We start from the raw sequence: 15,781 nt of genomic DNA, 5'->3' as shown, positions 1-15,781 counted from the left end.
ATGCCCTTGACCCCTATTGTTGCTGTCTTCAGTTGCATCCAACTCTTGGGTCTCTAAAGGCTCTCCTCTAAGTGCTCGGCTCATCAAGGTTAAACTAACACGCTCCAGTCTTTGACCTTTAACCACTTGACATTTATCCAGCTTCAAGACAAACACGGCATTTCCACCTGTCTCTTCAAGTGTGAGGCCATAGTACTGAATCATTGCTTTTTGTAGCACTTCCATGTCAATGTAGACATTGTTATATGCATTGTATTCAAAGGGTTTGATTGTTGGCATTGGCATAATATCCTCCACCCACTTGTACCCACCCTCGAACATGGATGCAATATCACCATTAACACACTTCTTTGCCATCTGTAAGCTATAAAGTGTTGAAAGCAAGGATTGCATAACTCCCTTTGCTCGCAACCCTAAAGTGATTGACCTGTACATTGCTCTGTAACCTTTCTGGCTAATACCTGCTGAGTCACATATATCAAGCATCTCTTTGGGTGTGACAATTTCTTTGATTTCCTTCAAGAAATGTTGACGAAGGGTCTCCCGCAGCTTATCATTACCAGAACCTGTTATCATTTCCATAATATCCTTCTCCTGAAGGACATGCTGAAGAAGGGAGGCATTAACATTGTCCTCAGCGTTGTTACATCCTAGTATAGCTGTTGCACAAGCCCTACAATCGCAAGAGTCACCCATGAGAGATGCTTTATTCATTAATTGCTTCTCAAAGCTGCTATAATTCCTACAAAAAAATTTTACCTGGTTGTTTGTTTACGCCTCTTGCATGCGCCTGCTCTCTTAGAAAGCAACCCAACAGCTTTACGTTTTCTTTGCCTTGCGTGATATCCCATGGGAAGGTGAGTGAAATGGTGAACACGACGCCGAAGATTACGAGTGGAGTGTTGAAGACGAACATAATTATCGGTAAATTGATTTATTGTGCACACACGATCCGCTAGATTATTCTTCTGCACCTCAAGCTCCTCTGAGAGCTCTTTAATCCTCTGCAACAAACTATTGATCTGCTTAGTCGATGCCGCTCGAAGGCAAATTGTGTTTGCCTCTTTTCAGCTGCCTCATCTAGCCACAACATGTGTAATCTCCTACAATAGCCAAGAAGCCCATTGAAACCATCACCAACAAACTTAAGAAAACTTGTAATGCTTTTGAATGGTGGAGGGGCACCAGATATTGGATCTGGTGGATAAAGATTTCCATCAATCCAAAGATCAATGGCCTTTGCTCCTTGCATTCGAAGCTGATCGTATGAAATATTGGGTGCAACATGCCTACTGCGTAGGGTTGCGTATTCTGTCTCCAAATCAACCTGAAGGCGGATCTTAGAAGGCTTATTGGTGATGTCTTGTAGTGCCATCTACAAGAAAGTAGGCTTGTAAGCTTGGGTTGAATAGGAGTGGAAGGAGCAGGATATGGTATCAAAAAATAATGGGAAGAATGGAGATGAGGGTTGCTTCTCTAGAGCTGCATTGTGGATAGAGAAAGAAGCCAGAAAGGGAGCCAAAGAAACATAGAGAGGGTTGGCAATGGTGAGACGAAAATGCAAAGGAGACAATGCATCATGGGAAGCTTCTTTAGTGCAAGCTATGGCTGCTAAGCAATATAGAGAGAGAATACTTCATGAAAAGGTTCTTCTGTGCAAGTCATGGCTACTACTTTGGGTTTGGAGAGAGAACCAAGTATTGTAGAAAGAATGCTCCTGGTAAGCTTCTTCCTTGCAAGCCATGGCTACTACTGTGGGTTTGGAGAGAGAAGGCTCATTTAGGAGTACAGACCTGCTAGCTATGGAGAGAGGACCAAGTACTGTAGAGAGAATGCTGATGGTAAGCTATAACCTTATAAGCATAGGTCCCCCACATCGTGTTGAAGGTTGTATTGTTTTGGTCTTCTTAATCTTATCAACAAAAGCAGGTATCAAGAGAAGAGATCATACACACTAGCATGAGAATGAATCAAGCTTCACACACTAAATTCATTCTCACAAATACATCTCCATAGAATATTATCTTTACCTATCTTACGTAATTATTGCGGGTAGTATATGGAGCTGCTAACCTGATAAATTAATGTATCTTATCTTTATTTAGTGGTCGATCTTGCAGAAACTCATATGCAAGGTATCGAGATATTTTGTCACTCTAATCAAGCACCATGCCTATCTTGAATAAGAACGCATCTGAGAGATCTTTATGGCTGCTATGATATGGGCTTGCGATTAGGAATTTGTGACATATGATCAGCTAAAACGTTTTGTTGCATGTCTTTTTTCTAGCATTGATTGTGTGAAGTCAAACTCCAAGAGTAGAAGCAACCATCATGTAATTCGACCCATGGTGTAAGGCTTATTAACAAGATATAACAATGCATGATTGACCATGTTATCCCCATTTTGGGATTAACTTAGCATATCTTCTTTACATATGAGAGATATCACAATAAGTGTCATGAAATTGCACTCTAAATGTTGTAATATAGGAATTGCTAGCTATGCCGTAAAAGCATTTAACTTGTATAGTTCATCTTTTATTAAGTTTTGGGATCCAATGTGAATAAGGGACATTTGTATAAATAAAATTATTCTCATAATAGCAAGGGACAATCCACCTTTGTGCCAATTGAGTCTAGTCTTATCTCCTTGCTCTCTTTCTTTTCTATGGTGTGTGTGTGTGTGTGTGTGTGTGTGTGTGTGTGAGAGAGAGAGAGAGAGAGAGATTTGAGAGAAGAGAGAGCTACATTCTTTGTACATGTTCCTCTCATGCTTGTATTCTTTAGTGTGAGAATAGAGAGGAGTAAATGTCCTTGTATGAAGAATGGCAACCTCATGGTGACAACTTAAGGAGGAAGCAAGAGAGTGGTGCTACCTACCACTAGCAAAGCTTGGAGTCTATCGTGATATGAGCTTTGGACACTTGCAAGTTCCCCCATGACAAGTTAAGGTGTGAATTTTTCACATTAGAGAGGAATGGTGTAGCCCAGTAACATTTTTGTTACCTTTCTTGCTGGTCTTTTCTACTCTATTTGCACTCCTAACATCTTCTTACAAGTATCTTTTCCCTTACTACTATGGATTTTTAAAGCTATGCTTTTTGTTGGCTTAAAATTTTTCCTCTGTTTGTTTATAGCTTGGCCTTCAGCTCATCATCTTGGTGGTTTGTCTCCATCTGTAGCCTATTCTTATACTCTTCCTTGGTTTCCTTCAAATTTTCTTGCTAGCTCAACTTTCCCTTTATATTTGGGAACTCTTTAGGTTGTACTTACATGTGTCTTTGGTTGGAGGAATATTTTGAGGCTTACAAATCCATGTTAGCCTATTTCTACCCTTTTAAGCCATTCATGGAAGTATGGAAATAGATAACAACTTACCTTTCTTCCAAGTCTAGGACACCATCCATGACCTTTAAGCTCCACTCGTGGGTTACTAGCTCCAAACTAGCAAACCTTCCTCCCAGGGGATTCACTCTTAGAAAGCTTATGATAGCACATGAGTGTATAAGTGGGGGGTTTTTTTGAAATGAGGTATAAGCTTATAAGGTAGGGGTAAGGCCATATATTTAGGTAAATACTAAATCTTAAATTTAAGTTAGGGGGAGGGGGCCTATGGGGGGGTATGGGGAGGGGTATAGAAATATTAAGGATATGTCATATGTTCGCTCAATATGGTTCAAAGTAGCATACTTTAATCTAAGGAGAGGGGGTGTGTAAATGCTAGAGAAAAAACATAGATATAAGGGAGGGGGTGACATTCATTTTTAAAGGTATCCTTATAAGCTTAAATAGGGGTGTGTTATCATCTTATGAGCATCATATATAGGGAGTTTTCTTGAGGTTCATGTAAATGCTAGAGAAAAAAACATAGATATAAGGGAGGGGGTGACATTCATTTTTAAAGGTATCCTTATAAGCTTAAATAGGGGTGTGTTATCTTATGAGCATCATATATAGGAAGTTTTCTTGAGGTTCATGCATGCAAGTGATGTCACCCTTTGTTATGAGTGAATCCCCCGAGACCTCCCTCTTGCTATAAGAGGTTTGCTAAACCTCCTTGTTTTGCAAGGACGCACCTCTCTCACTCTTTAATCTCTCTCTTACCAAGAAAATAAATGCATATGTACTAGAGGAGAAAGCAAGCATCTCCTCTCAACTTTGTCTCTCTCACACACACATACACAATAACAAGGGCAAGTAGATAGCAAGAACTCACTTAGCACAAAGGGGGATTGTATTTTGCATTATGGTAAATTCTTTCATATATAACTAGACATTATTCACATTGGGGCACCCAAAACTTAAAAACTAACTAATGAGATTGGTAATTGGCAAAGCTTTTCTCATTATCTTTACAGCTTCTTTATAGTGCCTTTTCATGACACTTATTGCTACTCTTGGGTGTAGTAGAGAGGGCTTCTATTAATCCCAAAATGGGGTTAACATCTCTCCCTACATGATGTAAGTTCCATCTTTGGAACTTTGTTACAGTTTAAAGGCATCACCTTTCTTGAAACTATAATGGTTCCTTCTTGATTCTAGCCTTCAAACAATCCTTTTGAAATAAGTATGTGGGGTCTAAAAAGATGTATATATCATGTCTTCAAATGTGATAAGCATGTAACTTGGTAAGAATTAAAGATGATAAGGAAATTCTCATAATGAAATGACACAATCTCCCTTTGTGCTATGAGAACTCTTATGCTTTATGGAGAGAGAGAGAGAGAGAGAGAGAGAGAGAGTGCTCTAGTACATGTGTCTCTTTCATGCATGCATGTATGTGAGAGAAAGAGAGGTTGATTGCCTTGCGTTCGTGGTGTGAGCAAATTCGTGGTGACAACGTGGAGGTGGTGTTCGGAGGAGTGGAGCTACCAAAGTGAGCTTGGGAAGCCTCAAGGGATGCGAGCTCGAAACATTGGTAAGCACCCAACAATTGTTGTGTTTATTACTCTCATGTTTGCGGTTGTGTGGAGTTCCTTCTTGGGAGGTGCCCTAGCCCATAACAGTAATGCTTATCTCAATCTTGGTGGTGGAGTGCATAAACATACCCAGTAGCATAACCCTTGCTCCTAACGCTTGTCTTCTAAGAAACACTATAAGAGATATACCCATCACTGACATTTTCTATATTTTTAAGGAGATAGATTCTTTCAAGCATGGGATCTTATGGGCCTCACTTATATGTGTCAATAATATGATCAGTAATATTTATCAGTAAGTTTGTCACAGTATATATGTCGAAACCTATGTCAAAATATGCATCAAAATGTGCATCAGTATACGTGGTGGTATGTGCATCAAAATGAATGTCAGTAAATGCATCAGTATTTGAAAATAAATTTAGTTATATTTTATAAAAATACCAACAAATACATTTTTTAGAGAATATAAAAGAAAATTTATGACTGCTCATCATGTACAAGGTCCATGGCTCCAAATAGTTCAATTTCTAATGCAATCTCTAAATCATCTATATCTTCAAACATGGGATTACAAGGGAATTCATTGCCATCCATAGAAGGATCTGAGGATGTACTATCAATAAGCTCACTAGATGATGATGATCCCTCCTCATGTTTTATCAATTGATTCTTAATGACATCATCATCCATGGACCTATTTGGAGCCATGGACCTTGTACATGATTGTTCATAATGTACAACGTCCATGGCTCCAAATAGGTCAATTTCTAATGTAATCTCTAAATCTTCTATATCTTTAAACCGGGATTAAAAGGGAATTCATTACCATCCATAGAAGATTGAGGATGTACCATCATCGAATATCATTGACTGTTGCCTTTGGAACATTATAGACCACTTTGAACCACCATTGAACATCAAAAGTGAATATGCCAAATTACTTAAAATTTACATTTATGATATCTTATATGATATTCCACAATAATCAAGATTGGAAGTGAGAATATTTTTATCATTGGTGCTTGCTCGACTGTCTTGGAGAAAGTTAGCCAATACTCTAGAATCAAAGTTTTTCTTTTCTTATCTATACACTCCATCCAAAAGTGATGATCATGGGACCATAATACTCCAAATTTACAATACTATAATAGACATTAAAGTAAACAATATCAATAATATGAGAACTATGGTTAAATAAGGTTATGTATGTGCTTCAATGCCAATCACACATTCTAGTAATATCCTCTTGCAAACTGCGTCTCTTTCTCTCACTAATCCGTTCTGGTTATCCTATGCTTGTGAAAGAGCATTCTCTAGTCATCTAAGTGACATATCTATGGAGAGAAGTGCAAGCTTAGGCAGGTATGGAAGATATCTATGTCTTCTAGCATTTCTTCTTTCCAGATATGCCTCTTTATACCTATCAATCTACTTTTACATTTTTGGTTGATTTAATAAACAAAAAGCATTGATTTTACCCCAACAATATGGTGATGAGCTTTTTTATGCCAAAGTTGAGGATGACACCAATCTATTTGACTAAGAAACTTTGTGATATCATTGATTCTTGAACTAGCCAACGTTCAATAGTGAGTTAAGACACTTTCATCAGTGATGATTAAGGAAGTTTGAAAAAGGCTAATAGGAGCATTAATGTAGTAGTCATCTATGTAGATGCCTTGATTGTCGCAAGGGATAGTGATGTTGACATTCATGAGGTGAAGATTCTCCTTAAGATGAAGTTTGAAATGAAATAATTGGGTGAGTTATGATACTTCTTGGGTATAGAACTGATTAGATCATATGATTGGATTTGGATTCTGTAGAGTTAGTAAATGTTGTCGAAGCATGAAAGTTGTAAGCCAATCTCAGTGCCATTTAAGAAGAACTCAAAATTGACTGCATATACATGTGATATTTGGCTATAGATATTGTAGAGATTTTGATCTACATGACTATCACCAGGCAAGATTTGAGCTATGCTATTGGATTGGTGAGTCAATTTATATAGGCCTTGAGGAAACCGCATTTGGATGTAGCTAGGAGGATAATCAGCTACCTAAAGTCCACAATACACTATGGACTTTTCTATGAGGTTGGAGTACATGTGCACCTAGGTACACGGATGTATAGATGTAGATTGTGTTTGTAGTGTCTCAGACAAGAGATCTACTAGTAGCTTTATATCCTCTTTTGTGATTGATGCTATCAGTTGGAGCACCAAGAAGAAACTAATGGTGGCTTAGTCGAGTGCAGAAGCTGAGTATAGGGGTGATGCTAAGGCAACATTATGTGAGGTAGCTTAATTGTAGAAGCTACTTACAAATATGGGTGAGCCCATGAATAGTGTTGTTGTCATTTATTGTGACAATATGAGCAACATACTATACGAAATAGTAACCCAGGGTATCATGGTAGGACAATGTAGCAAGGTTGTTTCTCTGCACAAAGGCACAAACACAAGGCAAGAGATAACAAAATGAATACAACACAAGAAGAGAGGAGCCGACAATAGAGGAATAAGAAGAGAGGAGCCTACAACAACAACAGAGGAGCAAGACAGCTTGAGTTGATCCATTCTTAATTATATTATTTATCAAGCCTTCTTGTTCTCTTAATCACTTGACTATGGGCCTAGATCCATGTTTTCCAACAACCCTCTCCTATGCATTCTTCTCAGGGGTGGTATGGGCATCTCGAGAATCCTCGAAATTTCCCTTTGGGGCACGAGGAGAGTTAGCAATCATAGGCATGTCTAGTAGAGCTGGCAAGTTGTCCTATTGTGCATGCACAAGTAGGGGCTAGTTCTTATAACAATGAGTCATCTAATGGTTCTTCCTAGCTTTATTACAATGTGCATAAAAAAACTTCCTTGTTTTGGTATCAAATGTGGGCATTCGGCACTGGTGTGATTAGGTGGTTCACTACAAGTATCACATTTGGTCAACCATTTCTAAATAGCACATCTGGTCATTTGGCTCACTATTCATATCACATCTAGTCAAACATTTCTAAATGTGCTATTATGTTAGTTGTCCCATTAAATCTAGACATAAGCTTAGAAATCTAGAAGGTTTGACCTTGTTTGGTTTTCCACTGCAAATGGCCTCTTAGTTTGTGTTGTGCTAGCATAAAAATCTAGGTGCACTTGTAGCTCATGTTTTCCTAGTGTCCACCCTGAAGTTGACATTCATATATACTTGTGTTGAAGAGCACGGAGGTGTGAAGTCCAATGCTCCTCCATTTCCTCAATGTCTTAAACCCAAATAATCCAAGTTCCTAGGTTTATGCTAGAAAGTTTTGGGGCTAGGGCATACAAGCTAGCTAAAAGCCAAAAGCTCCTATTGTTGTAGTTGCAAAAAAAGTAGCTTGGTTAATTGTGGCTCCAAGAACGAAGGGTTCACCCCTCCGCCGAGGTTTTTACTCCCAGTCCCTGGTCCTGATGCGTTGGGCTCTAATCCTCGAGGTGGGTGCTCTTGTGGCTCCTCTTTAAGCCATCTCATTTATTCCTAACGAGTAGAGTGTAACTGACTAGTAAGGGTTGGTAGGTTTATATGGGGACTTTGAGTCTTGCAAGTGTCTAGGGGATTCTAATGCGCAGGCCTCCAAAGGCTTGTTGTCCATGCAAGGTTGTCACCAATCTCGTAAGCTATTTTTGAGCTAGTGTCCTTGCTATCAATACTATCATTTGCTAGGGCCATATGATGGCTCCTAAAATTCTCCCCCGATAGGTTTTGGTGTATTGACTCATGGTGCTCTAGACTCAACATCGTTGGAAGCGCTTTCCAAGGGTGGACTATGTCCCACTCCCTAGATGGTGCTCACCATCTAGACTCAACATCATTCGAAGTGCTTTCCTCTAGGGGTGGACTATGTCCAACTACTACTCTTCTGGACCGTGTGTCATGGAATGAGTTTTGGTTGGAGGCCAATCTCATTCAAGTTTGGTTTCTCACGGATGATTACTAGAATTTGGGCACTACCCAAATAAGTGAAAATTTTGGTCTCTACTACACTTGGAAACATGCATTCATAGGATGTAGGAACATGTGTGGGCAATTAGGGATGTGGGTAAGTACGTTCAAAAATTATGGTACAGGTGTTTGTGTGTGAGAGGGTACCTACATGAACTTAGGAATGTGAATGTGCATCCTTGGTTGCACTTTCTTATGTAAACATATGCTCGCATGGAAGAACGTGTGTAGTAAACCAAGGTGTCCAATGAGCTCACTAAGAGTAGAAGCGATGATGCTAACTAGGATTATCTCTAGGATCAACTGTGTATGATGTTGGGATGAAGAAGGAAGCACAATTATCATAGTACATTTGGGGAGGCTTCTTATTATAGTATTTGGGGAGGTTTCTTGCTAATCTTTGATTTGATTTCATCAGCACAATATGTTTCATCAACCAATACATTTCCTTGTCAATGAATGGAGCATAATCATGAATGTCTTTGAACTTATGCCATACTTTGTTCCATCGATTTAGACAACTAGTACTTGTTCTCATTGCATACTTGTGTAGATGCACATACATCAGAAACGTATTGCCATCTCCTTGTCTTAGTTCTCAGCTCCTCTAGAAGTTGGCCAGCCTCAATCTTGTCCTCCAAATCTCTCTTAGCATCAATAAGTGTCAATGTGTCATGTGCATCCCAATCATCTCTTCGACCGGAACATTCATCTTCAATAGCATGAGGGTCCAAATCCTCAACACTTTGCATTACTGTTTGCTACTTTCTTAGATGACAAGCTTACAAAATTTTAAGCTGTCTGTAAGCATCAACATTCCCTTGAGCTCCACCAATTACTTAAATACTCATTGCAGGCATCCACTATTGAGTAGCTTTGTAACTTGGAGCTTCTTCAAGAGGTCTAGAGCTTCCGGGCATCAGAATAGGATGGCGCAGAAAAACAGGAGGGGAGTCTAGGGAAGACTGGTTCGGGTTGGGAGGATCCTCCTCCCATTGAGACCACTCCTCATGGAGGTCTCAGAAGTGCAGGAGCAGAATCCATGGAAATGTTTAGCGAGGTTTGATTTTAAGCCGGGAAAACTTGAGTTGGAGAGGAAGACAGGACGAGAAAATGCAAAAAAAAAAAAAAAAAGTGGAGAATAAAGGTGGGCTGCCTTTTTTTAAAAAACTTGGATTTTTGCCTTTACAATCAATTGCCGCCAGTGTTTCCATGAATTCAAAATTTGAAAAGCTAACTTTACTTTTCACGAACTCAACAAGACAGGTCCCAGCTCGAAAAAAAAAACTATTTTCTCAAAAATTGAAAAACCTTCATATATAAAATTAAGGAATTATAATGAAGAGTTTTTTATTTTATTTTTGAAAGTATTTGTACTATATTCCCTCAAATTTTGCAAGTATTGGCACCTTCAAGCTATAAATTTGTAGGTATTTTTTAAAATTTGAAGGTGATATTACACTGAGCTCGGGTTTTTTTCGGGCACTGGAACTTCAACTTGGGGCGTGGGCTCCCTATTGAGTTGCCAAGCTTTGCAAAAAAAATGACAAAAGCAAAATAAGGCATGTTAACGATATTCAAAAGAAGGGTTACCTTTCAAAAACAAGAATATTAACATAATGATATTTAACATTTAATCTATCATATGTAAAAAGAAAAAGGCATTTGCCATTGGGCCCTTGGGAAAGTTAGAGACCACCGAAATCTAATTCATCATCAGAGATTCGTAACTTTATCATTAAATATAGTTATCGTTAATATATCCAACCGTTTATTTACGTTAATAATCCAACAGTTTATTTACGTTAATACAATACCTATAGCTTAGGTGGGAACTAAAGAGCCACCACCCACCTAGCTCTTGTGGGAGGTAAGGCTGCAAAAGTTGTGGAGGGGAGGGAAGACGTCCCACCATGTCTAGTGGAGTGAAGGAATTCAGCGTGAACTTAGCTGTGAATTTTTGTTTTTCTCTAGAAAAATATTTGATTAGTCGAGTTGAATGAAACCCGCACAACCTTACTAAACTATTAAAATTTGTAGGTATTTGTAGAGCCTCGCTATTTTCCTGTTAAAAGGTGTGACTAACTAAATTTTTTGACATTTTATTGCACTGCAATCCCTCCAGCCCTTGGGTGGGACGCGGCTCTAAGATTCATGCATCATCTGCTAGTAACTATTTCTTGTTTTGAGTTTCATCCTTGGCCCCTTCAAACTTGATCAAGCCTCATTGCTCAAGTTTGTGGAAGCTCTAGAGTCTGTAGGCTCTAGAAGTTGGTGATGCACATTGCACTGAGTGCCTTCTAGAGGCCAAAGTTGCCAGCCAACCTAAACCTAGGCTAGCTTTGCCCACAGCCTAAGCCATTGGCCATTATCTTCAACCGGTCAGTGTGAGACCTACACAAGTGCAACCATTAGCCTCTAGATAGATTCACCTGCCTAGGACCTGCACATGCATAGTCATTGGCCACCATCCTCAGTTGGCCGACCTCTAAATTCAGTCGGCATGGGAGTATCCCACCCTAGTATCGAGACTCCTACAAACCCACGATTTACCAGCATCTCACTATCTGCCTAGCATGCACTATCTAGAGCAGGCCTTAAGTTATATTATCTTTTAGCTTTATTTATATAAGGTCTAACCTTCCTGCTTGCTAAGTGTGATGCAATGTCCAAAGCAATAGTTTTCTTTTTTAACAATAATAGTTTATTAAGTCCTTTGCTACAAAGCTTTTCCTTACACTATGCTACATATCTCTCTCTTGATGCTATGTTATTAATGAACTCAAGCAGGATGTGGTCTCTTCAGCCCTTTGAGGCATATTTTTTGGAGCAAAGCAATTTGATATCAAGCATCCTTGCCAAGAGTGCTGAAGAATTCACATATTTCCTCTAGGTATGATTTTAAAATTTATTCCATCTTTTCAAATCTTAATCATGATATGGTGTAAACTATAAAGTCTAAAGGATATTATTTTTTTGGAAAAATTGGAAGGCCAAAAAAAGACAAAAGACAACTCTCTCTCCACCTTGCTTTTGAAGCAACAATAAGAAATGCAAGGGTTGTGATGAAATTTCAATTGAAAATGAAAATCCTAAAAACCGAAGGGATGCTGATAGGTATTTCAGAGTTTGCTAGTGTGTTCTTTGATGTGAACACCCCCTTCGGGTGTGAACAACTCTTATTAAGGTCTATGTCAAGAGATGAGGCTTGATGCCTATAAAAGCCATGTACATGGTGAAAGTGTTATTATAATTCATTCATCATTATGTTGTGCTCTCTCTCTCTCTCTCTCTCTCTCTCTCTCTCTCTCTTAAGGACCATGTAATCTCAACATGGGGTGTGTGATTATATGTGCATGTGGCTATGTATATGTATCTTTGTGTGTACGTATACAAGAGAGTACGTCTATGTGTGCATGTACACAAGAGAGTGTGTACATGCATCTATGTGCCTGTGTGCGGATGCATGCATGTATGTATACATGTGCATGCGCGTGCATGCATGCATACGTGCATGTGTACACTCGAGTGTGTGCACACACGTGTATTTATGTTGTGCATGTGTATGCAAGTGTGTGTATGTGCATCATATATGCACGTGTGTGGGGGTGTGTGCATGCACGTGTATGTGGGTGATTGGGTGTGTGTCAACTATGTGTACACGCATGTGATTGTGTGTGACTTTGTGTACATGCATAGTCGTGTGTGCGTGCATGTGCATATACAAGTGTACGACTATGTGTGTACATGCTTGCATGTGTATGCATACGAGAGTGTGTACATATGTGTGTCTATATGTGGGTACCAGTGTGTAAGTGTATGTGTGTATGTATTGTAGAATTTTTGTTAAAGAAAAATATTTTTTAAAAAAATAGAAATGGTTATTGCTTTTAATTTTTTTATTGGTGGAGATGTGTGATGGGGTGTGGTCACGTATTATATTCTCAAATAGTTGCACCTTTATATAATGATTGGGTGTTCTATTTTAAAACAATAATGATAGAGAGAAAGATAGATAGTTTTCGTCCTTTACACTAAAAGTTGAAGTTAGAATAGAATAAAGCTTCTCTTTCACTTTTTTAACTGCAAAATAGTGAGAGTACTAATGACAAAAAAAAAAACATTTCTCTGTTCGCGTCTTCGGGGAGTCTAGTCCACTCATCATCTCTCCGGGAAAACAAAAGGAGCATCATGGAGCCGGAGATTCAACCAAATCAACCAGTTATGAGAAATGATCGCCCTGCAGGGGAGATTCAACCGAGTCAGCAGGCTACAAAGAATGAAGGTTCTGCAGGGGTCCAAGCAGGCTCTGTGACGGGATCAGATGTGAGAAATAATACTCCCTCTGGTGATGACCTGATTGAGGCCTACGAGGGAAAATTGGCCCAAGCAAGGTGGGGAGCGTGGTGCGCAGGAGCTCTGCAGGGAGTTTGCAGGTTTTTGGCTTATTGCAATCTCACTTGGGCTACGGTGGTTCTGTTGGGGGGCTTTGTGTCCTACTTAGACTATGCAGATTTCAGGATTGTTACTATCTTGCTGCTGCTTGAAGCCGGGCGCCTAGCTTGTGCGATCTTCTTCAGCAGGCTTGCAAGGAAAGCCCTGGTAAGGCTGAGCCAAAACCCAGCCCTTCTTAGCCTGCTAAAAGACAAGCAGCCCACCCTGGCGAGAGCAGTGCGAGTGCTCTCCCAAATCGGGCAAACAATCTTCATCTCCCCCAGCATTGTCTTGCCCATCATCAGGTTAAGGATACTGCACTCTGATGTACCCAATCTCCTGGTCTCTCTCAAGATCTTCTACATCCTTGCCCTCATCAACGCTGCCGTAGGCTTAGCAGCTGTGGCTGTCTCATTGGGGTTTCTGTTGCTCCTGTATGATAAGACGGAACAGAGCATCCAAATATACTATGATGAGATCCTGCAAAGAACGTTTGATAGTGGCGTTGTTCAAGCAGATGATTTTGAGTTCTTTGATTTCGCCTTCAATGTGCTCGGGAAGGAGTATGCAAGGAACGCCCAAGCGCCTGGCGTGCGGAAGAATTACAAGCAGCTCTTGGGTTATATGCAAGCCCATCGCCACGGGGCTGAATTCGTGCAGATCTACTTGGATCGGGATAACGCGTTTGTGCAGCAAGCAGCGGCCAATGTGGTGGGATTTTGGGTTGCGGAGAAGGGTCGCAGGCTGGACGTCCATAAGCTGCCCAAGTCGTTGCTCACCAAGCTCGCGGACAAGCTCGGACCCGGCCAAGTGGGCTGGTCAGCGGCCAACAGCTTCGCCGCTTTAGCCGAGCATGGCGGCGCTCATGTGGTGCTGAGGAGCACAGGCAGCGACAAGACTAGAGTGCTCACCACTCTTATGGAAATGGTAGAGCCAACCAACAAGCGGTCAGTATACGCAACATTTTATTCAACATCACTATATATATATATATATATATATATATATATATATATGTATGTATACATATCTATACTATCGATATATAGATGCATATACATATATACACACATATATATATATATACATGTATATATATATATATACATATATATACATACATATGTACATATGTAAATGTATATATATGTGTGTATATGTCTATATATATATATATATATATATATATATATATATATATATGTGTCTATATATATATATATATGTATATATATACATATATGTATATACATACATACAAACATACATGCACACATGCATACACACACACACATACACATACACACAAACATATATATATATATACATATACACACACACACATACACATACACACACAACCATATATATATATATATACATATACATATACATACATATATATATATATATATACATTTACTACATATATACATATATATGTGTGTGTTTGTGTGTGTATATACACACACACACACACACACACACACATATATATATATATATATATGTATGTATGTATGTATGTATACATACACGCACACACATATATATACATATACATATGTGTGTGTGTGTGTGTGTGTAATGTCTCTTCTTAGAGTCTATATATGACATAGTTAAAGCATAAATTCTAGTCTTTTTTTTATGCTTTTACAGATCTTTGGTGTGTGTAAGAGTGCTCATCAACTTGGTAAGGTGGAGCAAAGACACCATGAGGGAGGAGTCTCTTGAACTAGTGCAGGAACTAGTAGTCAAACTTAACACCATACTTAAAGATGCCAAACTACAGCGTTGGAGAGTGTTAGCGGGATATTTGTTATTGAAGATAGATAAGCTAAATGTTGACGAAGCTACAAAAGATCTCATTAAGTCCATTGACCCAACGCAGGATAACTACATCTTGAAATCGGAGTTTGCAATGCTTAATGAGTTAAGGGAACAAGTTGATCTACCACTACTTAAAGAAGATGAGCCACGACTCAATATTAGAGGGGATTTGTGAAGAATTACATAATTAACTTCCTTTTTCAATTAAAAGTATTGGTATGACAAGGCACTCTTTATTGAAGGCATTCCCTAGCTATAACTGTAATTACAGAATTAACTTCCTTTTTCAATTAAAAGTATTGGTATGACAAGGCACTCTTTATTGAAGGCATTCCCTAGCTATAACTGTAATTACATGATGTTAGAAATGTTGTGAACTATCATTATGTATTTGTAATTTGTAGTGGACCATTTGTATTGGATTGTGGTAGCTACAAGTCGTTGTCTATCAAAGACACTTTGTAGCTATAATTGTAGCCAAGTTATAAAACCACATGCTTGTGAACCATGCATAATGGGGTAAATTTCCACACTGCACTAGGAAATACTTGGTGTTTACTTCCAAGACAACAACCTTTTCACAATAGGAAACAAAATATGGGTTTTTTGAACTACTCA

At 39.0% G+C, this 15,781-nt stretch overlaps 1 protein-coding gene across 1 annotated transcript; it reads left to right on the top strand.

Moving 5' to 3' along the window:
* The first annotated feature begins 13,018 nt into the window (after positions 1-13,018).
* On the top strand, positions 13,019-15,367 carry LOC147609765 (uncharacterized). The gene is made up of 2 exons (XM_086786856.1): positions 13,019-14,280; positions 14,993-15,367. The coding sequence occupies exons 1-2, from the start codon at positions 13,091-13,093 to the stop codon at positions 15,336-15,338; spliced, it is 1,536 nt and encodes a 511-aa protein (XP_086642982.1). The 5' UTR covers positions 13,019-13,090; the 3' UTR covers positions 15,339-15,367.
* Positions 15,368-15,781: the final 414 nt, after the last annotated feature.

This window comes from Cibotium barometz, chromosome 50 (genome assembly GCF_041138505.1).
Source record: "Cibotium barometz isolate CiBa-2024 chromosome 50, ASM4113850v1, whole genome shotgun sequence".
Lineage (NCBI taxonomy): Eukaryota > Viridiplantae > Streptophyta > Polypodiopsida > Cyatheales > Cibotiaceae > Cibotium > Cibotium barometz.
The sequence above is the reverse complement of the archived record's forward strand: the minus strand, read 5'-3'. Positions and strand labels throughout refer to the sequence as shown.

Coding starts and splice junctions, on each gene's coding strand:
- LOC147609765 (XM_086786856.1), top strand. CDS start 13,091: ATGGAGCCGGAGATTCAACCAAATCAACCAGTTATGAGAAATGATCGC. Junction 14,281..14,992: donor GTAGAGCCAACCAACAAGCG/GTCAGTATACGC, acceptor ATGCTTTTACAG/ATCTTTGGTGTGTGTAAGAG.